At 44.4% G+C, this 22,504-nt stretch overlaps 1 protein-coding gene across 1 annotated transcript in view; it reads right to left on the bottom strand.

Moving 5' to 3' along the window:
* Positions 1 to 1,742: 1,742 nt before the first annotated feature.
* Positions 1,743 to 22,504, bottom strand: part of LOC135906721 (neuropeptide SIFamide receptor-like) — a 222,457-nt gene continuing 201,695 nt past the window's right edge. The window contains exons 3-5 of the mRNA XM_065438308.1: positions 19,657 to 19,939; positions 9,109 to 9,524; positions 1,743 to 3,496 (exon numbers count right to left, since the gene is read on the bottom strand). Of these exons, the coding sequence (XP_065294380.1) occupies positions 3,379 to 3,496; positions 9,109 to 9,524; positions 19,657 to 19,939 (817 nt within the window). The 3' untranslated portion in view covers positions 1,743 to 3,378. The remainder of the gene's footprint in view (positions 3,497 to 9,108; positions 9,525 to 19,656; positions 19,940 to 22,504) is intronic.

Genomic DNA, 22,504 nt, shown 5'->3' with positions numbered 1-22,504 from the left:
AAGAAACAATTCATTGTTTCAACATTAAAAATTATATTTTTTCTTATAGACGAAATGAACTAGCAGCAGCTCCAACTTACATGCAGAAGCCCCTGGTTAAAATTTGACATTTAAGCCGTTCTGGTTACATGTTTCCTGTAGGGATCATGTTATACAGGAAATATCTCACACCGAGAAAATCAAATAACAAAATTACTTTCTGAAATGTGAGTGTTAGCAGTGCTAATTACATAATTTGTTGACTTTTTCCACAGATAACTATGGCTCTCCGTGAAATTCCAGAAATGTCCATGCGTTGCATGACGCTGTTGTTAGGCCGCCACGCTCTATTTTTGGAGCCTGCTTCTAATGTATATAAGTCTCTTTCGGTGTCACAAAATTAGTTTTCAAATAACCTGTCGCCATATGTCACATCATTATGATTAGGAATTAAGAAATATGAAGAACCACTTGGTGCTTATAGCAAATTCATTTTTTGGCAGTTAGTGAGAGGAACCTTCGATTTATTGTTAACAGATGTGGGGTAATTTTTTCTGTATTTTCACCTAATCTTTTATTGATATGCAGGTAATATGAAACTTTCAATTTTTTTTCAAGTTCTTAAAGCAGCTCGGAAAGAAAAGGGTTATATTCTCTCTCTCTCTCTGTGTGTTGTTTTTATTTATCTTCTTCTTCTTTTTTTCTTCTTTTGATACCGTAGTGGAGAGCCCAGCTGTTTCGAACGACTTGTGAAGGTTCTTAAAGAATTATCAGAAAAAGGTAAGATTAATTTGTGGTAATTTTTTTTTATTTCTCTTCAAATCTGCGCCGTTCAGAGAGCTTGCCCGTCCCAACGCGGGAGCGGCCAGCTGCGCAATAATCGCGTATCTCAGGACTGCCAATAATTTTTTCCATCTAACCATCCATTCAACAAGCTACTTGTATCGAACGTTAACACAAAAAGAAATGGTATCCGCTGTGGCCGAGCAGTAAACGGGTGATGATGTGGGTGGAATTGGCAGACTAGGCCATCCGAACGCGTCTCCTTCGATGGCGCAACTATATGTCACCATCAGTAGAGCAATTCAGCCCCTCGCAAAGTGCAACTAAAATGTGCGACACTTCCTTGCACACTAGACACGATCCATCTGGGAAAACTAACTTTGCTGCACATTAGAGACGAAACGTTCTCTAATGCAAGAAACAAGCGTCTTCCTTCGAGAACCGAAGCGCCTGCAGAACCATATGAAGTGTTCTGTATCGCCCACTGCGTTGCATCGGTAAAGGCTTTCGGAGCTTCAATTCCGTAACAGCACAATTATCGCCTGATATGTTTTTTTTTTACTGAGAAAGAGCTTTTTTTACCTTTTGATATCACCCTAAGAAGTCCGATGACGTCTCACAATGCCATCGGAGCTCGCGTTTCTCACCCTGTGGAGCTTATTCTCTAAATTTAGTTAGTTTTTACCATTTAGGAGTTACATTTGTGGATTTCGCGAATAGCTTGAGATAACTTTGTATTTCGTTTCTTTTATAGATAAAGCGATGTTTTCATGAGATTTCCACGTAAGGTGAGCGCAAATTCATTAAGCACTTCTGCACTGCACTTGGGACTTACGGACTCACGGTGGCTTGGTGACGTCCTTGATGGTTTGGTGTCATTCTCGGACTTCTGATCGCTGAATGCGGTTGGAGGCGAACCCACACGGGAAGTAGTTCTGGCCTTGCTTACGAAGAATGAAAACATCCAGTGTTGAGCAAAGTCTTTATTTACTTATACTTCACACACGCAGACATACACATACTTACGTACAATACGTACAGGCCATAACCAAGTATAAAACAATAAATCATGTTGTGTTCGCGTTGTGTATTTATTGTTTCTGTCTTGGTGTCTAAGGCGCCCTATAAATAAATGTTGAGGGTGCCTCCATTCTCTCAGATTATAAGCTATACAGGCTTCGAAACATACGCCGACCGGTGCAGTCGAGCAACTGCTGACAGCAACGAGCTATATTACAGAAAGTTTATTGAAACTTCATTTCTGGTTGGACAATCACAAGTAAAAACAAACGTGGCCACGATGAACAACCATCTTCATGAGCTCACGGACACATCTAGAAGGTTCTGCGTATCACCCGAGAGAGATTTACAGCGTCATATATTACATGGGAGACTGGGAGACAAATTGAGTCAAAAATAAAGAGAAAGGAATAAAAGCAATGGCTGACATCACATATTACAGATTACCAGAGGACTAACAACATGAAAAACTACGAACACAGAGACGATTGCTACAGCGCTGAATGCATTTTGTTTAGAATTAACTGGGACATTGTTAACCATTTCCTCAGCAGGAGGCAAAGTGATGAAAAGATGATCAACTATTTTCCTTGCTTTCTTCGTTTCTTTCTTTTTAAGCGCTACGGCTGAGGGTAACGCTATCGGCAGCCGAACATTATTCTCACCAACATTCTTTCTTTATTTTCAAACCCCTTTTGTAATTTTCTCTGTCTCTCTCTCTCTTTCATTTTTTGCTTGGCACGAAATAGTTAAAGTAAATGGGGAGTGAAACTGCGGAACAAAACCTCTGTTTCTGTTTTTTTTTTACTTGCTTTACAATTGTTGTCAATAGTCTCGTGCCATTACTGATGCAATCTAGAATCGGTCATCGACGAAGATGCAGCATTATCGTCCTTAAATGGGCCATACCTACAGTTCTAAAGACGGCGAGTAAAGCTCGTTACAGAGGCGTATATTACAATACTTCACGCCTTAAGCCTCGCGATTTTTTAAAATTTTCTTTTTGGTGAGCATTCATGAAAGAGCGCTCAGTAATAGACATACGGAACTGAATTCACCAATATTTTTGCTCGTAAGACATGTTTGCGCACCATCTCCGTTATCACCTCGTCCGCCGTCGCCATTCGATGCTGCTCTTTCTAACAAATGCTTTTTGTTCACCAACGGCTCCGTGGATTAGAGCCCGGAGGACAGCTACAGAAATTCATTTCGATCCTATACAAATGACAAACCACCGCGAGGGCGACTTCGCTTCTATAGCTAGAAATTGTTTCAAACGTTGATAGTGGGAGGGCAAGAAAAGGAAGTAATTGCATAAATTAAGGGTTTACAAAGCTCACGCTTAGCCCTGAGGCTAGCCCAGGAGTTCGCCAGAGGTGCTCGCTGCTGTCAGCGGCGCGCAGACCACCCCCAAAATCGACTTCAGAAGCATCGGCCACCGCACTCCGGCGAGACATGGTGTTCCACCGATGCACGCACTTTTGTACACTGGCAGGCGCGACAGGCCGCGCAGCGGAAGCACAGCGGGAGCAGGGCGGTGCTGTTGGTGGCTGCGGGAGTGTGTGGGTGGGAGCGGGCTCAAGGGCACGGAATGGGTTAGGCTACCAGGGACACCTTCGCGTGCTTTTCTTCGGCGTCCGTCCGGCCATTGGTTAGCAACGTATCTTTTTTCGCGCTGGCTCGAGGGTGCTCTACGCACTCCGGAATCTCAGACCTGGGATCACAAACAACGCAGGATGTGTTAGGGCACAAGCAGCAGTGCAGTGGTGCGCATGCGCGCGCTGCAAGACACTCTCGCAGCGCGCACGTGCGCTGATTGTTCTCGCGTTTCGCGGGCACGGGAACAGAAAAAAAAAATGAATTCCATACATAAAATCTAGTGTCTCGGAAGTCTATGAATTAGGTTTTCAAGTTGAGCTAAGCATCCGCTTATTTTGATGGGTACGCTATGCTTCCATCTTGGTGAATGGGAGGTGTAAAAAAAGAAGTATGTAATGAATGAAATAAATCATGCAGGACATGTTGCTAGTGAGACCTGCTAACATATCTTGCAACGAGTATTTTCTTCAGATTCCATTCATTTCTTATGATCCATCCCATCGAATGGCTACAATAGCAGGGAAGCCATTCGTTTGAGACACAGACAAAGGGGAAGATGAATGAAAAATAAAAATAATTGTTACGGAATACGCACCCTGGTGTTCCTTGTACTATCGTGGGCAAATAAAACACGAGCGAGAAAAAATGCACCGGTGTATATTACGGCAACGTCAAAAGGATTAGCTGTCACCACTGTAGGGTCGCTAAATCTGCTTCATTTTAAATAATTACATGAAATAAGTTGACGTTGATAGATGTACAGTTTGTTTACTTTTAAAAAGAACGCTGTATGGTAGGTCACAATTTTGATTAAGTGTAATAATATGCCTCCAACGCAGCCGCATCTACAGTTTTTCTTTGTCTCCTTGACATTTTTTTCGTTCGGGTTTCAGTTAACCACGATGGTACGCCCGTCACCGGTCAGTCTTGTTGAAAAAGTATGTTCCGCAACGCTTTGGTAACGAAAGAAAGCTATCTCTATTACACAAAACATTTTACCATAGCCCAATATCTCGATATACTCTCTATATAGATATTGAGTCATGTAGATGTACGCCTACTTTAAACATGAAACCAAATTGTTTTTTTTTATTAACTAGGAAAGTCTCTGTCAGGTGAAGCCGTTAAAAGTAAAGAAAGTGCTGTTCTTTATTTGCTTAGATCAAAACCACTTTGGCGCCCTGTTCATAAAATACGTAAAAATTGACTAGTGAGAATATTTACAGTCACTGTTAAAGGAACATATTGTGCTGGTATTTAAAATTCTTGTCTTCATTCAGCCTGTAGATGGGCGATTAGGTCGATATCTGAGTGCTTCCTTCATTTATTAATCTTTCTCCCCCTCACTGCTTATTTGCAAAAGAGAAATTTAAAAGGAGCATCGCATACGAAGTAGTGCGCACATGTAGAAGGCAACCATCATGAAAAGGTCTGTGCTTGGCGTTTTAAACAATAAGCCGCGAAAAAACACGTACTTCAGAAAAAACAACTTTTATTCACTTTTTAAAGCGTTTCTAGCTTTGATATTTGCCTAAATATTACAGCGACCCGTCATCCTGACACATGTGTCAAGAAAGAAATTCGCGACATCAACCCATTTCTTTATCGCAACCGAGAAGGAAACATTAACACATAAAGAAGGCAGGCAAATTGGCGGGCCTCTGTTTCTGCTACACACTGGCCCACTCGAGTGAGCGATAAAGTCCCAGCTTTACAGCACACCTGCACATTTATATCTTACGCGAACACGCCGATACTGGCTTTTATTCTTACCCTCATAACTTGGTATAGCATCTTCGAGAAATCGACACACCTGATGTCATATTCACAAAGCTTTGGCCAGCGGCCTTCGCTAATACGTTGACCATCAGGATCGGCTGTAATTTGCTCTTATGAATAATCCTGGTGCCCAATAGCGTTTTGTGAATACGAGGCTCCCGTTCTGGAGCAACTTGTTCCTCACCTCACCACAAGATAGCCGCGAAGTAATCCCTTCCCGTTAATAACAGGTCCGCCACGAAGAGGTGTCAACTCTTCGGGCTAGGCGTACTATACGGAGACAGCCGGCTGGGCCGTAAAATGGAACAGCAAGGTATGTGCAGGATAGTTTCGAGCTTGAGTGTAGTGACTGGTGATTGAAAGCCGTGGTGACTAGAGGCCACGCAATTGCTGCTGCTGAACAAGCTCGACTGCTCAAATTGTTCCAGCATGTTGCATGTTGTAGATGCCGCCTGAAAACGAGCTACACGAGCAGTCAGGCAGGCAGCTGACTATCGCGCATGCTTTGTCATTTCTCCCTTGCGTCAAAGCCTTAGTCGCTTGCCCCGAAACCATCCAATAATATTTCACTTGTCCTACAAGCTTTTCCTACACTCTTTGTAGTCGTGAGAAGTTTTGAATAAACTGCGTGCATGAGAGGACCTGCCGATGAACAGCGTCATCTTCTGTAGAACGTTCGTTTCTCCGGATCCACAGAAACTCAGAGTGAGTGCTCTTCACTGCAGTGAGCTTGGGGGCATCAGTGGTACTATAAGACCGCTGCAACATTGTTTCGCAACAGATCTTGCCACTGCTGCCGTGACGTCAAAACTTTTTGCAATGGAAGTTGCGTTTGATAAACCCACTAAGCATATATGTAAGTTTGAGATCCAGTTAAGCATATACACGGTGTCCCAACTATCATGAACCAATATTTAAGATATGCGAATGCCGCATAGCTTTGCAGAACCAAGGTAATGCTGTTTGCCGTCCTTGGAAATACTCTGATTACTTTTGGCATTCCGCCTATAGTTACATAATTAGTCTTAATTAATTATTCAACTTCTCAAATATTTTAATTGGATGAAAAGTGTCCATGAGACTGTTGTAGAGCAACATGAAAAACTCCCGATGCAGCTTCCTGTTGCTCAATAGGTGCTACATAAAAGTGTTTGTGCGAGCGTGAAAGCAGCCCTCAAATACACAATAAATTGCCGTGAGACTGGCCGCTCGGGGCACTTTGCGTGTATTTGTCGGCTTCCTTCATGCTCCGAAAAACACTTTTATGTAGCACGTATTGAGCAACAGGAAGCTTCATCGGGAGTTTTTCATGTTGCTCTACAACAGTCTCATGGACACTTTTCATCTTATTATATTTGAGAAGTTGAATAATTAATTAAGTCTGATTATGTAACAAGGCGGAATGCCAAATTACTTTATCTTCAAGCGACGGCAAGCACCATTCTTGGTTCTGTCCAGCTACGTGGCATTTGCATATTTTTAAACATTGATGCATGATAGTTGGGGTACCCTGCATAAGAGAGGAGCGCCTTTTTCTTTCCAAAACAATAAGCACTAATTGATACCAAACTGAACCTTCTGAATAGGTCTCAATACATCTGCGTCTGTGTGAACAATTTCGGAGAAGGTTGGTAAGCAAATGTCCACATTTGTTATCGGTATCACATCTGCAATACATCGCGTTTGTGTCCATCACATGTGTCTGATGCAGATGCAAGCTTTCGGAATATTGGGCAAAGTTTATTTATGCCTCGACGGCTTCTAACGTCAGAAGCGCAAAAAGGGAGAAATGACAATTTCGCTTGTATATGTGGGCACATCTGCACTAGACGACGTAAGCAGAAAGACATGCGAAGGAGTACGGAATGGTTGAAAACTGAACTGGAGTGTGTTATGTGCAGCGTAAACACTTAAGGCATGCAGACTAAAATTAGCGCAACGGACAGAAGCAGCCGCAGCAGCGAAAGCAGCGCTAGCATTTAGCAAGTGACGAAGCAAGCATAAAGAATACTTTATTGAAATGTAAATGTTTGATCACATCTCAACACGTCACACCAATACACATCTCTACACATCACACACAAGCGACAAGAGGATGCCAAGAAAGTAAGACAAGAGAAAGTATGTCAACAGAAAGCACAAACATATACCAGAAAAAGCGCAACGAAAGAAAAACTAAAGTCTCATTCTTTCAAATGATTTTCTGTGCATTCAATTCGCTCGTGACGTCATATAAATGCTGTACAGGTGCTTTGTTCGTTCCGTTCGTCCTTTATTCATCGCATGCCCAGGAATTAGGGACAACTGGGTGCAGCTCGACCTCCGCAAGGCTCCGCACCATCAGCTCTGATATTTGAAAATTATTCTATGACGTTAGCAGTTACGTATGCCAGCATGTGCAGCAAATCCCAATGATGAGTAGAGCTGGGGAGAAAAAACGTTCACCAACGAACTCACATTCATCTGATCGGTGAGTTTGACCTCCGTTCGTCGAAAGCGCTCGGCCGCGGCTTAACTGGCTTACCGCGCTTACGCGCTGGCTTACCGCGGGCTTCATTTTGCGCTTAATTTTGTGACTGTGCCATGAAGACCTAAATTTTCAAAACCCTCTTGCTCATTTCGAGACGCGAAGTTACGAGGAGCTGAAAAAGGGAGTTTATGAAATTTTCAAAACCTCCGGAGTATTCCGATCTACGCCGTGGTTTCCGCGAAGATAGCTTTTGGTTGCGCAATATCGCCTCCGAATTTAGACGGCTTCAGGCGGCTCACGTCCAATCCTTTAAGCTCGGCACGCAATTTGGAAGGAGTTTTCAGCCACATAAATCAGTACCGCTCATTTATCATCTGTGGCAAGGTGGGTGGAATCTATCACCTCTGGATATTTTGAAGGATGTCCGTTGGAAAAACTTTCGAAAAACTGCGCTCACCCATAAAAACTGGACGTGCTCCCGCTTGCGGGCACAAGGGCGCGTTAGTAGTTTTTGTCCCTAATTCCTGGCTTGTTCTGTTTTGACTGTTTTTGCTAATGCAGATGAAAAGTTACATGCTTTGCTCATATAAATGTTAGCTCCACCGGAGAAGTAATTTAAGCCTTGTCACAACGAAGCATAATTCTTTATCTACGCCGCCACTCCTCCTATGCAATTATCACCACACCCTCCAGTACGCCATCTAAGCTGGCTCTCTGAAATGCTCTTTATTTACGGAATTTAAGCATCTGTAAACGAGCGTAAGAGCCTGATGCCTTGCGGTAAATTACAGCAAAGCTTACATTGCTTCCAGTAAGGCATCAAATGATCCCAAGTGAGGACACTGGAAGCGGCTCGTTTTTTGTTCCCACAGCAGTTTCCTGACCACGTATGTATGTTATAAAGAAGCATGTTAAAGTTAAGCAGTAGTATGACAGTGGCAGCTGAAATAACGAATAACAGCAACGAATCTGAGGAGATTGGTTCCTTCAATGAAGTTCTACGTTTTTACCAGCAGTATCCATCTTCCGTCGCGCAGTCGTGTCCCCATGGCCATCTGGTTGAGGAAACGCAGAAGCAAGGTGGGGCCACGGGCTCATATTGAGTGAAAGCCTAATCTGCAAGCCATATAGCGAAACAAACTGCCGCGAGATATTTCAATCGTTCGAGCATTCTGGAATCTCCCCAGTGCTGCAACGGGCTTTTAGGTGTTGACAGGTTCATGAAAAGCGCCATCGGATTGAAACTAATATACAGGGGGAAAGGTAAAGCAGCGTGGCATATTAAGACTCCATCAATGCCGACGTTCGCTTCTTGACTGCTTACAGATTTGCGATCTCACTGCACCATGCTCCGAGGGACGTTAAGCGCGTCCGGCCCAGCCATACGCAGTATACCCGCGGCGCGGAACGTTAGCGATGCAAGTCCTTGACGGCCTCAGACGGCCGAAGTGGAGAGGTACTCGCACTGCGTATCGTACCTGGAGAGGCCCCTGTGGGTGGCGGCTCCAGCGCCTCCGGCGGCCGAGCGGATGGTGGTTCCCCGGAGCGAACTTGGCTCACGCAGGGTGCCGCAGCAGCTGCGGCTCTTGATGATAGCCACGAACCCGCGACGGAACTTGCGGTTGAAGTACGCGTATAGCACCGGGTTGATGCAACTATTGGAGGCGCCCAGCCACTGCGCCACGGGCGTCAGGATGACCATGAGGTTCCAGTCAACGCTGCCTTCTTCGGGGGCGCTTCCCAGCTTGAGCCTCGTGAAGATGATGTACAGTGGCAGCCAAGAGAGGACGAAGATCACCACCACCACTAGCATCATCTTCACCACCTTGAGCTTGGACTTCTGCACCATCACGTCTGTCTGCTTGCTCTCGCCCGGGATGTTACGCCGCCACACCTGCGAGGAAGCATCAGCAACGGCTCTACAATGTCTACCGAATGCTGATGGTTCGTGGTGGGAGAGTGTAGGTCATGCATTGTGTTGGGGAATCTTTGTAGAGACACAGAGAGTAACGTACTTTGAGCTGTTACGCGTCGCGGCATTTGCCGCTAGAACACATATCTGTGGGTTTAGCGCATTGAGCACGGCTTCCTTTCGTGCAAAAGAAAAGTTTCACTGAAGTGCACTGAAAGCACAACATAGCAGTTATAACACAACAGCCCTCACGTTGAACAAACGGTTCAAGCGCACATAAATTATTCAGTTGTGTATTGTCCCCAGAGTGAGAACCCCAATCACAGAACGTCTATTCATTTGGTCCAGCACTTTTATATCATCGGAGAAGACAAATGTATTATAATGTGCTAAAGAACAGTAGAGGCACACGAGAGGTCATTAGTCACCATCCCATTTTATCCCACACACCTAACGTCACTGTGAGTGATACAAAAATCTTTCTTACATTTTAATCGTTTTTGTGCTAACTAAAAATCTCTAATTAAATTTTCTCGCGTTTTCTGCTCACTGATACCACTCGGACGTTACGTTACAAGCAATGGCGTAGTCAGAAATATTTTTTTTGGGAGTGAGGGGGGGCGGAGCTTAGCAGGCTTCACACAAACACAGAAATTTGGTGGGCACGTGCCTGGGTATGCCTTTCCCAACTGCTTCTTGCTACGCCACTGCAAAGTGCAAGTCGTCGGTAGTAAACTGAAGAAGCGTGAATGTAAAATATATAAAGTTGTTTTATAAGGCATGAGTCACATAAAGAATGCCATGAAACACTGCAATAAAGTAAGTGGAATAGTGGCCTAACAGACGACCTCACGAACCGCGTCTCCAAATTATTCCGCTAACTTTGAGTTCTACCGCTCACACTGTAACAAAAATACCAGATGTTTAGGTAAACCGGTCTCATTACGATATGGTTGTCAACTTGTTCCTAGCATGCAGGCACCTCCACCCTGAAAATGAAGGTTATATCGTTAAATCGTGCTATAGGCGAGTTAAATGTGTTTTGCTACGAAAAATCAAACATCAGGGGCTTATTTTACGTTGAGAATAATCCAGGAATAACTTTAAGAGTTCTGCAAGTGTTCTGTAACTGTGAGAGTTCTTCAAGTGTTCTTTAAGTGTTCTTTAAGTGTCTGTAAACAGACATGAACAAGGCATCAAGAACAAGACATCACCTCCATGGCTGGAAGCGGCTCTGGCTAGCACACTCGCCTATTTAAATACGCAGAAATAACTAGCATCGAATATAAAAGACACGGCAGTCACCGCCATAGCCCATTTTGCAGAGCCTTGCCGATGGTAAGGCGCTGGGTTTGGTTCGAATGCAACTTGTCGTGGGTGTTGTCCTCTATAATATTTTGCTTCTTTCTCTTTCATCTGTGTATACATCAACGCGATATATATATATATATATATATATATATATATATATGCTGCATTCCTGCAGCTTAAACCTACCTTGGCTCTGCTTCTGCTGCATAACGCGAATTTTGGTTAGCGGATACTTGAAATCTCCGGTCATTTTCTTACAGCAGACACCGTGATCACTGATATGTTATGGCGTTCCGCTGCTGATCACAAGGTCGCAGGCTAGATTCCTGGTCCCAACGGCCGCATATAAATGGCGACAGAAAGCAAAAAAAAAAGACAGAAGAAATGCTTGTGTACCCTTTTTGAGTGTACGTCAAATAATTCTAGGTGATCATTATTAAAGGGGAAATTCACACTACGGTGTCTTTCATAGGTAACTGTGACGTTAAACTCAATTCAATTTACTTTTCATTGTTCAATGTAACTACCAAGAACCCACTTGAGAAATAAATTATGAGGCTTTGTGACCCACTATATTGCACTTTGGTCTCCACCAGACGCACCAGAAATGGACTCTAGATTAAGTTTGACAAAATTCTATTGTTCTTGGGTCTAAGAAATAAGTAGGTGGGGAATTAGGATTGGCGTCCTAATCGCAACGCATCTGGCTCAGCCGCGAATGCAACCTGCTACTTCGTGCTTAGTAGCAGAACACGACATTCGTTGATGTCGACTTCAGTAAAGAAGGGAATAAGGCGTCATTCGACAGAATTCAGGACCATTGCCGAGGCAAACAACCGTGCACTTAGGTTTAGGTGCACGTTAAAAAACCTCAGGGGGTCAAATTTTCCGGAGCCCCCCACTACGGCGTGCCTCATAATCGGATCGTGGCTCTGGCACGTAAAACCCCATGCTTTATTTTTTTTGGACAGCTCTCTTTTATTCCTAAAGATTTTGAGTCATTAGGCGCCTGCGATATCCCAACCTTGAAAGATAAATAGGCTTGGGGCGACGTTGTTTCCTTTAACGAGAGCCACAGTTAGGAGGCACCAGCTTTTAAGGAGCGCAACGACGCACACACCCGTAAAATATTACACGCAGAGTCTCCTGTGGGAGTTATCTAAATGATGCGAAAGCATTTGCCACTAATCACCTGCTGTTTCGTCGTTGTATGCTGCTGTGCTTGTTATAATTGCGAAAAATACCGCGAAAGAAGAATTGTGAGACAGAGAAGCGCGGTTACAACACCGAAATGTTAACTGAGACCAGCATGAGACAACGAACAGGCGAGCACTAGCAATGTTCACTCATGTTATAGATAACTCTCAGAGGATGTGGATGCGGGACGAAATAATGAGAGAGATATTGTAAATGAAGCAAATACAATGAAAGCTTATTATGTACACTGTCTCTTGTTTGGTTCTTCTTGTTGCGTTTCTTCTCCATGTTCAAATTAGATGATAGTGCGTTTGCATGATGCCGCTGCTTCGTGGAAGATGAGCACTGGCCGATGTGCGCTCTAGTAGGTGACGTAACTGAACAGTGTCAAGTTTGGTAGACCGCGTACGTAGACGTGGTCGATGACGCCGCCTCCTCCCAATGCCAACCATTATCAATCGCGATCAAGTGCGTACGCCGGCGGTGGCTGTGCATATATGACGTGGCCACGAGGGCCCTATCTTGAAAGGGACCTGGATGGGGACAGAGTGGGCCGAGGGCTGATAGCTCCGCGTGCGCTTTGTCCTCGCCGCTTAGTTCACATTGAAGGGAGAGGCAGCACGAAGGTCAACTCGCTCGGTGATGCAGGCCCCATCTTGAAAGCGATGATCTTACGCGACGGACAGAGGGGCGGACGGACCGCCGTCTAAATGCTTACTCATTTAAAACACGCACATAAAGACGCAAACTTAGTGCCCGGGGAAGCGCCCTTAAAAACGTGGAAAACGTTACCGCGCCCCGCGTACACAATTGGTGAAGCGGCACCGCGACAACGCAACGAGCTGAGTGACCGCGGAGCACCCAACAGCCACGGGGTCAGCCGTATCGTGACCTATGCGGAGCAGTTACGCTCCGTCAGTTCCATGACAGGTGCGCGACAGCAGTCTGTGGCAGCTCGCTGCTCGATCGTCGGCACGATTAGCCCACTGATGCTTGCTTATGCTACACGAAACCAATAAAATTCTGCAACGGACTGCGCCGCCGATCCGCGGCTCATATAACCGTGGGTTCCCGTCGTACTGTAAGAAATATTGTGTGTTTCGCCCCGTTCGAGCGGCTAGGCGAAAGCAACGTCAAACTTAGCTACCTCACGAAGGCGGAATTTACGATACAGAGGACCGCCGACTGCAGCATCTCGCAAAGTCCGGCGCCTTTTTTTCTGTTGCAGAATGTGCTGCTAAGAGTATACGTAATGCGACCAGTGTGCTGTTTTTGAGCTTTGTTAATTGCTTAGCTCGCGTACTCTATTCTTGGCACCGTTACACATCTCTCGGTCAATTCACTCTTCGTCATGGCTCTCATGGGAGAACTTCTCGGAGTCTCCATAAAAGCACGAAACAAAAACATCATGCGTTGTGAAGTTGTTAGCGCCAAGCGAACCACACAGCCTTGCAGGACAAGGTTACGTCACGAAAGTAATGCACGTTGTCCAAGAGATATGATGTGTTCGCCGTGGCACCCGACGAGTACACAGAGGTGCTGAATGCAGATATTTACTTTCGTAAGAAGACTTAGTCCTTCGCTGGGCCACCTGCACTAATAATATGTTCGCTAAGATGATTGGCCGGCGGCTTCTCATACGAATCGCACGAAGTCATTTCTAGAGCTTGCTGCTGCGGGCTCTACAAAGAACATCAGATGCTACTCACACTAGTCGTAAAAGGTCAATTGCTGTCTTACTCTATTTTTGTAGCGCTGCTAAAGCGTCTTGAAACGACGTGTCCGGCGTGTTATTATTTACATCTTTCGATCGAATTTCCTGCCGCCTTTGACAGTAGATTTTTTGGCCTGGCACACATTGTGCAACGTGAGAAGTTATCATTTATATGTTCTACGCATTATTTAGCCTGCGAAAGTACATTTGTTCCCCTTCATCTCAAGTGAACACATCCACCTGCGTCATCCCTAATCGATACTGTCTTTCGATCTAACAAGGTTACTGCGGTGATTTCACTCTTGATCAATTGTTCCACTGCCCTTAGCTTCCTCCCAAGGTTCGTTTTTAGCTTCTAAGCTTCTGCTCCATCACTCACAGGCTAATGCAGTTAGATATGCTAATGTTTCTTTGTATGGGAAAAGTTAAGAAAAAACCCGTATCTAGTCTACTGCAGTTATTGCAGACACTATGGGATGGGCGGACAATAGCGTCAAGAAAAATTTCAACAATGTTCTAGCTACTTAGATAAAATATACGAATTAACTCTTCAATTACTAACTTTAGGACACATGTTGAAGCCGAGTGTGGTGACGTCACGCCAGCTTAGCAGAAATCGTAATATTAAGCATACTTTCGAGATATGCGGCCTTAAAATGGGCTAGATATACATTGGCGTTCCACTTAACAGCTTCCCAAAAGCGTGCCTCCTACAGTACCGAACGATCTTAATTGGAACACCGAAGCACCTTTCAGAAACTTTGGGGACGGATATCTCGAAAGTGGTGCTAGTGTTACGATTTCTGCTAAGCTACATATGACCTGCCTCCAGGGCTTCAGAGCCAGTAGACATAGCCTCCATAGCCGCCAGGCTTAGCAACATAAGCTTGTGGAACAGAATATTTAAGGGGCCTGTCGTATTTAACGAACCATGAGGTATAAAGAAAATTATTTAACGAACAGAGGGATTGTTTCGAAGAGCCGCCATGCTCGAGGGAAAAGGCAAAAGGACTAAATAATTTGGCAGTAAACTTTGGCAGCAGCGGTAGCGAATCTGGCACATTGGCTTACATTCCCCTGTTCTACGCAGATTCTTCGACGGCCCTTGTGTCCCCGGCGGTAGCCTGTGTGGAGCTGCCTACCCTTTTCATCTTTGGTGCTGCATCGTTCCCGCGTTACCTACACGTGCGGATTCCTGAGCCCGGCCGCTATCTGCACCTGATAGCGTCGACGATTTCTACCACCGGGTGCCACTGCCGTCCCCATTCCTCGCTATAAAAGCCGCCGACGTGGAAGACAATGACACTTTGGCTGCAGCGGTAGCGAACCTGGCACATTGGCTTACATTCCCCTGTTCTAAGTAGGTTAGTCCACGCCTTCTAACATATTCGCTCTTTAATTCATTTCATGTTGTCTACTCTACCGCTGCTGCCACTCGAGTCTGCTTCCTTGTTTTTTCGTATCCTGTTCCCATGGCAACTGTAGGCACTTGTTGCTCAAGTAATGAAGCTGTTAGCTCACATGGAGTGTCTGTGACATGTGGCGAATGTAAGGAGCTCTTTCACATTGGGAGATGTGCTGGCTTATTGGATGAACAATATAAAAAAATCTGAATCGGCTAAACAAAAGTGGACTTACTCTGCGTGCAGAGTTGCAGGAAAGGATAGTGAATTAAGGCTCAAGCGGGAAGTCGTCAACTGACAAACTAACTGATATAAGGTCGCTTTTAGCGAACATAAGTCAAAAGTTGGATGAGTTGTTGCCGCTTAAAGATAATATGTGCCAAGCATTGAGCGGTCGGTACAACTAATGTCTGATAAGTATGACGAGATGTTGGCACGATTTGCCGCGCAAGAAAAGGACACGAAAAGAAATCCGGAAAAGGGTTGAACCCCTTGAACAGAGCTCTCAGGCTAGTAACTATGAGAAAAAGAAGTTAGAGGCGTATCTAAATGAGCTCGAATGGAGAAACCGCAGGTTAAACCCAGTGCTGCTGACAATGAAAATTTGTTTGAGAAAGTGAATTCTTTTGCCACTTTGAGGTCCCTGTACTTACTGAAACCGATGTCGCTGCCAATCACCGCCTCTCATGCAAAGCCGGCCGCATTCCTGGTATAATTGTGAGGTATCTCAGGCAATCTGTTCGAGACCAGTGGCTGGACAGCCGCTCAAAGCTGAGGGAAAAGAAATCTAAGGTGTTCTTTCAGGAAAACATGACCAGTCACAACCGACAATTTCTTCGAGAGGCTAAAGACGACAGGCTAAAGTGCACGGGTACGAATTCGCCTGGCACAGGAATAGAAAGATCTTGCTGCGAAAGACCGAAGGCGACTCTGTGATGGTAGTGCGTGACAGATCAGACTTTCCTTCCTGAGCCTGCTCTCTTGTGAGCGTAGTGAAGTTGATCTTTCCCGCTTAAAGATGGCTACTGATAGTCCCTTGTTTCCACACGAGGTAGACAATCTTGTCTCAAATCAGCATGCTGGTTCATTGAAGCGTCTTCACCTTAATGTTCGTTCGCTCTATAACAAAAAAAAACAGATATAGATGAATTTATCAATGGTGTTCATTTTTTGTTTGATGCTGTAATGCTCAGTGAAACTTCGTGCAGAGATGGTCGTGACGTGCCTAAGTTTAGACATTATCAATCGTTTTGTGTGAACCAAACAAACTGCCGTGGTGGCGGTGTTTTGCTGTTGTTGAAAGAGCATGTAAGTTGTGAACTGCTTCCCGACCTTTGTATTTGTTGCGACAATTTTGAAATGGTAACAGTTCGTGCGAATGAGTACATATTTTCTGTTTCCTACAGACCTCCAAATGGAAATCTTCTTCAGTTCCTTTCTTTTTATGAACACCTGTTGTCTTTTACTGCAGAAAATAGCAATTACTTGGTGTCCGCTGGTGATTTTAATATCGACTTGCTGACCACTTCTGTAGCACAAAAGGCTATGTTAAATATTTTAGCTTCAAATGGTTATGAAAACTTAACGCATACGCCAACAAGGATAACAACCGAAAGTGAAACATTGTTGGACTTGCTCATTACAAATACTGACACTGAAAATGCTACTGCCGGGGCGAAGTCACACGATCTTAGTGCTCACCTTCCAGTATTTCTCTTATTAAGAAAACGCAACTTTAGAAAGAACCGGAAGCATGAGTATATAATTTGTCAAAGTATTACTCAAACACGTCTAGATAGTTTCAGAGACGAACTTCTACGGTGCGACCTTAAACACGTTTTAGAAATAGATAACGCTGAAATGGCGTATGGCAAACTCATCGATGAAGTTTCTCGAATATATAAGAACCATTTTCCTGAGAAAAAGCTCAGGCTCGGTAAAAAATTACGGAAGCCGTAGATAACCCCCGAATTACTAAAACGAATTTATTATAAAAATGCGCTCTATCACAAGCTCATCAAGACTAACGATCCAAGTACATTGAAAGAATACAAGTCATATAGAGATAACCTAAATAAGGAACTAAAATTGCATAGGAAGTCCTATTTTCATGCAGAAGTTGAGGGTTGTTTGAAGAAACCTGATACCTTATGGAAAAAGCTAAATGATGTCTTAAATGGTTGAAAGTCAGCTCCGCGAATAGAAACTCTATTATATGATGGAAACGAAGTATCGGAAAGTGCCATTGCAAATGTTTTTAATGATTACCTTGTAAACATTTCTGGTGGTAGTGCGTCGTCCGATATTAGTGGATTTATGCCAAACAGAGATGCATCTTCACTCTCTCTTCACCCCTTTACTGAGACCGAGGTGGCACCAGTTTTGCTCTCACTAAAACATAGCTCAAGTTGCGATGCAGAAGGCATACAGGTTCGCCCTATCAAGTACGTGCTTGATATCATTTCCCCGTGTATTACCTATATTGTTAATTTGTCTTTGTCAAGCGCTATCTTTCCTAAACGGATGCAAATAGCCAGAGTGTCGGTATTGTTCAAGAAAGGTGACGTTAATGATACTAAAACTTGCAGACCCATTTCTATATTACCTGTTTTTTCGAAAGGGCTAGAAAAACTAATACCAACGTAGGTTTCAAAGTTTTTTGACAAGTACAACCTAATTTCTCCAGCCCAGCTTGGATTCAGGAAACGACGGTCTACGGAATTAGCACTACCCCATCAAAATGAATTTAGTATATCGCAATTTGAAATTAAGAACATTGTCCTTGGTATTTATATTGACTTTAATAAAGCATTTGATTGCATCTTTCACTCTGTTCTACTTGATAAGCTTGAAACCTACGGTATTCGAAGTCCCTGGGTAAGCCTTATAAAATCTTATCTTGATAAATGCTATCAATATGTTGAAATAAACAATAGCTGCTCAAATTTCAAACATATCACCAGAGGCGTTCCTCAGGGTAGTATTCTTGGCCCGTTCCTGTTTATTGTATATATAAATGACTTAGTAAATATCTATAAAGATGCGAAATACGTAATGTACGCAGACGGATTCCATTATATTTTTTTCATCACCGGACTCTATAGTAGCCTTCAGAATAAAGCTAACACTGCTCTGAAAATTCTTCATGTATGGTCAGAACAAAGCTGTCTGCAAATCAATATAAACAAAACAAAAGCCGTAATCGTTAGGCCCAAATCTAAGCAAATAATCAGTTCCATCAACCTCGTTTATGACGATGTAAACATAGAAATTTTATATAGCTTTAAAGTACTTGGAGTTATATTTCCGCAATATATGCTTTGGACATGCGCATAGAAAGGATATTGCGTAGATTATCTCGTGTAGTTGGCATGATGGTGCGGCTGAGACCTCTTTTACCTTACAGAATCAAGGTTTTTGTTTATAATACCCTATTTTTCTCTCCACTTTATTACTGTCTGCTCGTGTGGGGTACCACATCACGCACGAATCTAGAGAACATTCATACACTTCAGAAAAAATTTGTGCGAGCACTATTTAACTTACCTTACAATGCCCATACATCAGATTTATTTCCGAAAGCAAATATAATACCTGTGTTTAACCTTTATAATTACAATTAAGTCGAGCTTTCAAACGGGAGGTAAAAGAGAACTTAAAGTTTCTTCATGAGTTATCTAATCTCACCAGGAACACACATTCTTACATCACAAGGTGTACGGAACAGTGGAAGAAGGTGGTCACTCCGCGAGCCAATTATTCTACCCAAAAGATATGATACACACTACCAATACTTTTAAATTTGTTTCTGAAATCAAATCTTGATATTTATATCGCTGATGTACGAGCTTTACCTGAACATTTTGTCACTAATTCTTTCTTAAATAAATGAAGAGCGTCTTTCAGTAAATTTGAGTTTTTGCGTTTATTTTTATGCATATTGCACGTGCAGTCAATTGCTATGTATAAATATCTCCTGTTCAATCGCTGTTCGCCTTGTAAAGGAGGCTACGGGCTCTAGTCAAGTCACTTGCCTCTAAAGCGAATTTTACCCGCAGTCTCCTCCATCACTGATGGAAATAAAGAAGTTGTTATTAATTTGTCAAACTTAATGAAGCCCAGTCATTTCAACTGGGATGCCCATACGTTCGTCGAGGCAAATCGTTGATTGCAAGAAGAGCTCACCACGCGTTGTTGTAGTGCATGCTGAACTACTAGGACATTCGCGCAAGCCGCCGAAATAAGTAGCTGAGTCTGTGTTTTTCATCGTTTTAAAACACTCCAAATTCCTAAGAGCAGATGCTTGTGCCAAACATAGAATATGAGGATAGGAAAGGTAGCGAACCGGAAAGACGTAGGGTTGTCTACCCTAGAGAGAGTAGAAGGGATGATGGAATAGCAAGGTTAGAGAGAAACATATGGTTACTTGAACACATATCCGCGCGCAATATTCTAAACTTTCTGATATAAGCAAGTGAAAGGGACATACCTTGACCCAAATACAGCCGTAGCAGACGACGATGAGCAGCAACGGGAAGATGTAGCAAAGCACGAGGTGCGCGAGGATAAAGTACAGCGTTGAGGAGCGCTCGTCCGGCCACTGCTCGACGCAGAGCGTGACACCTGGTATGCTGGGGTGGATGGGCTGCAGTGTGAAGTAAAGAGCCCAGGGGAACGTGATGGCCACCGAGAAGGTCCAGATGACCAGAAGTATCTTGCGCACGCTTCGCGTCGACAACTGGCACTTGAGCGGATAGCAGATCGCCAGGCATCTGCAAGGACAACGCACACGGCTTGTGTTGTGCCCGTCGCGCTGATTTATGTATACACTGAGACAAGATGAATGACGTTCAAGCTTTATACCCGAAGACATGTGCAAACGTAACGTTTCTCCAAGTGACGCAGGGGAAGAGTGGTCGCCGTTGTCCCGTGAGGAGTTCGAGTGCTACTGCGGATAACAAGACTCGTTTTCGTGTCTACCCGAGCGAGAAAGTTCCCAGAGAGAGACTTGGGGACATTTTGCTGGGAAATCGTGCTTCTGAATGCCCATTTGCCGGCACTACGGAGGACGACACGCTTCGCTCCCGTTTAACCGCCTTTCAATCTTCCCCTCCACACGTGGCTACGGAACTTTCTTACAATAAAAAAGCACTTGCTTTTTTTTCTTCTTTATGTTGAAAGACAAACACCTTTTTACTTTGGCAAAACTGGTTCTTATACAGTAAAGTAAGAAAAAAAATGGCTGTGGCTTAGGTAAGGTTAAGCCCAGGATGCGAAGCATACTAGCCTTTATTTTAGTTGTTGAACCACTGTTTAGCCTGGTGAACTGCTGTTGCTTGGCTATATTTGGTTCGGCTAGACGAAGAAACAACTCATGCATTACTTCTTCGCCTTCAAGAGTGGAACGCGACAGCGTTCCCGTCGACCCGCCAAGGGGTGTAAGACAATGGGCTACAGGGCAGCGACTACGCGCCCCGCATTGGACGCGGTGAGCGTCGAGCAAAGCAGCGTTCGGCGCGGCAACGAAATGTGCGCCTGAGCAAGAGACGCACGCCTTAGAAACAGCGCGTTTCTAAGGCAACACCGCATTCACTAGAGGCGCTTTTGTACCGCTTTGAAGCGTTGTACTCGTGGCTCAGTGGTAGCGTCTCCGTCCCACACTCCGGAGACCCTGGTTCGATTCCCACCCAGCCCGTCTTGCAAGCGTTGAGCCAAAGCCACTTCTCCTCTGTCGTGACGTCACGGTGTCACGTGATTTCATGGTCACCGCCGCGCCTGAGGAGCTGGGTTGAGCCCTCGTAATATGCTTCGCATAAAAATATCATCAACACCGCAAGCGAAATGGCATTTCTTCGTTTCTTTACTATCCTCAATAACATTTGAGTGCAGCTTCACCAGCCATACAAATATAGACAGAGCTCTCGTGTGCGCGAGCCAATTGGTCTTCCTTGCTGAAAAAGCTACAGCTTCTCTCCAGAATGATGAAACAACCATCAACAGACAATGTTTGTTAAACTACAGAGTAAGTTAGAAACAAAAAAGGCGTGTTCCTAAAAGTGCCGTACTTTTTTATGTTTTTCTCACAAGAAATTTGTTACAGCGTAGCGCGCTAGAAGGGGAAACGGCAAGCGGGTGCAAGGGCGCAATGCCCCGCTGGCCCCGCGGAAAGGCTGAACGTCTCGGCGGCGAGGCGGCTCGTGCGTCAACCCTGTGACGGGCGCGGTGTCTGCGCTACTTTTTTCACTTCGGAAGCCACGCACAGCAAACGCAGCAGTGCGTAAATGTCATGTTTAGACCATCAGTGCAAAGCTGAAATGGTTTTCAGCTATTTTCGATATCGCAGACCTACATATTTTCCGTTTACTTCGCTGAAGTCAGCAATAATTGTATTACTGAGAATGTTCTCGCGATCCCCAAATCAGCCGACAGCTGTTGTGGGTCCAGCTGCTCGCGATGACGCTGGATGACAGCATTGCTGAAGTGGAAGCAAGCGAAATTTCACTGATTTTGATGCCAGATTGTAAATTCCCTGTCGTATGCGCTGAAATACCATTTGGCTCACATGTTCACACGAGCCTCTTTAACAGATCGACAACGTTTTCTTACCATGCCCAAAAAGTGTTTCGGGGCACTTTTCAACGAACGCACTCACATCGATAAAAAAAACAAATAGCGGAAGTTAGAACTCAATCAAACGTGCAAGTTCAGCTAATACGGCGAGCCAGTGTGACGGCTGAGTTGCGCTCTCCGTTGAGCTCTGCAGGACTCACGGATGTATGCAACGTTTTTAATGCTGCAAGCCCGGTACTTCTAAGTGACGAACGGCATGCGCATTATCAGCATGACAGAACATTCTCGACAAGAATGTAAGGAGCGCTGCGTTTTCAAGAAAGGAAACGCAAGGAAGACAGATGACAATTATTGTTGTGTGGCAAATATTGGCGGCGAGGAGTTACGGAGTCGCCATGTATCGGAAGCGCCTCGCTGGCGTAGTATGAGGGATCACGCGGCGCGCTCCTTATAGGTTTTGCTGTCAGCGCTCACTGAAAACACCACGCGCGAGCTCCCCCGGACATTTCTGTAAGTACTTTCGAAACGAGAGAAATTTCTTACTGTCTAAATAATAATTTTGGGCAAACTGAAAGCACACAATCGTTTACAGACGCTATCTCTTTACCGAATACGTACAGTGAACGCCACTGCGCGCGGTCGCCGCGATGGAGTCTCCCGAACCGGCTTCTTGCGTGAAAGGTAGGTAAACGCTGAGAGCAAACTATGTGAAACATATTCTTAGAGTGTTTCTATAACTAAACGGAGCGTAATAGAACGAAGCCTCA

The sequence above is a fragment of the Dermacentor albipictus genome, chromosome 1 (genome assembly GCF_038994185.2).
Source record: "Dermacentor albipictus isolate Rhodes 1998 colony chromosome 1, USDA_Dalb.pri_finalv2, whole genome shotgun sequence".
NCBI lineage: Eukaryota > Metazoa > Arthropoda > Arachnida > Ixodida > Ixodidae > Dermacentor > Dermacentor albipictus.
This window is presented reverse-complemented; position numbering and strand designations above follow the sequence as displayed.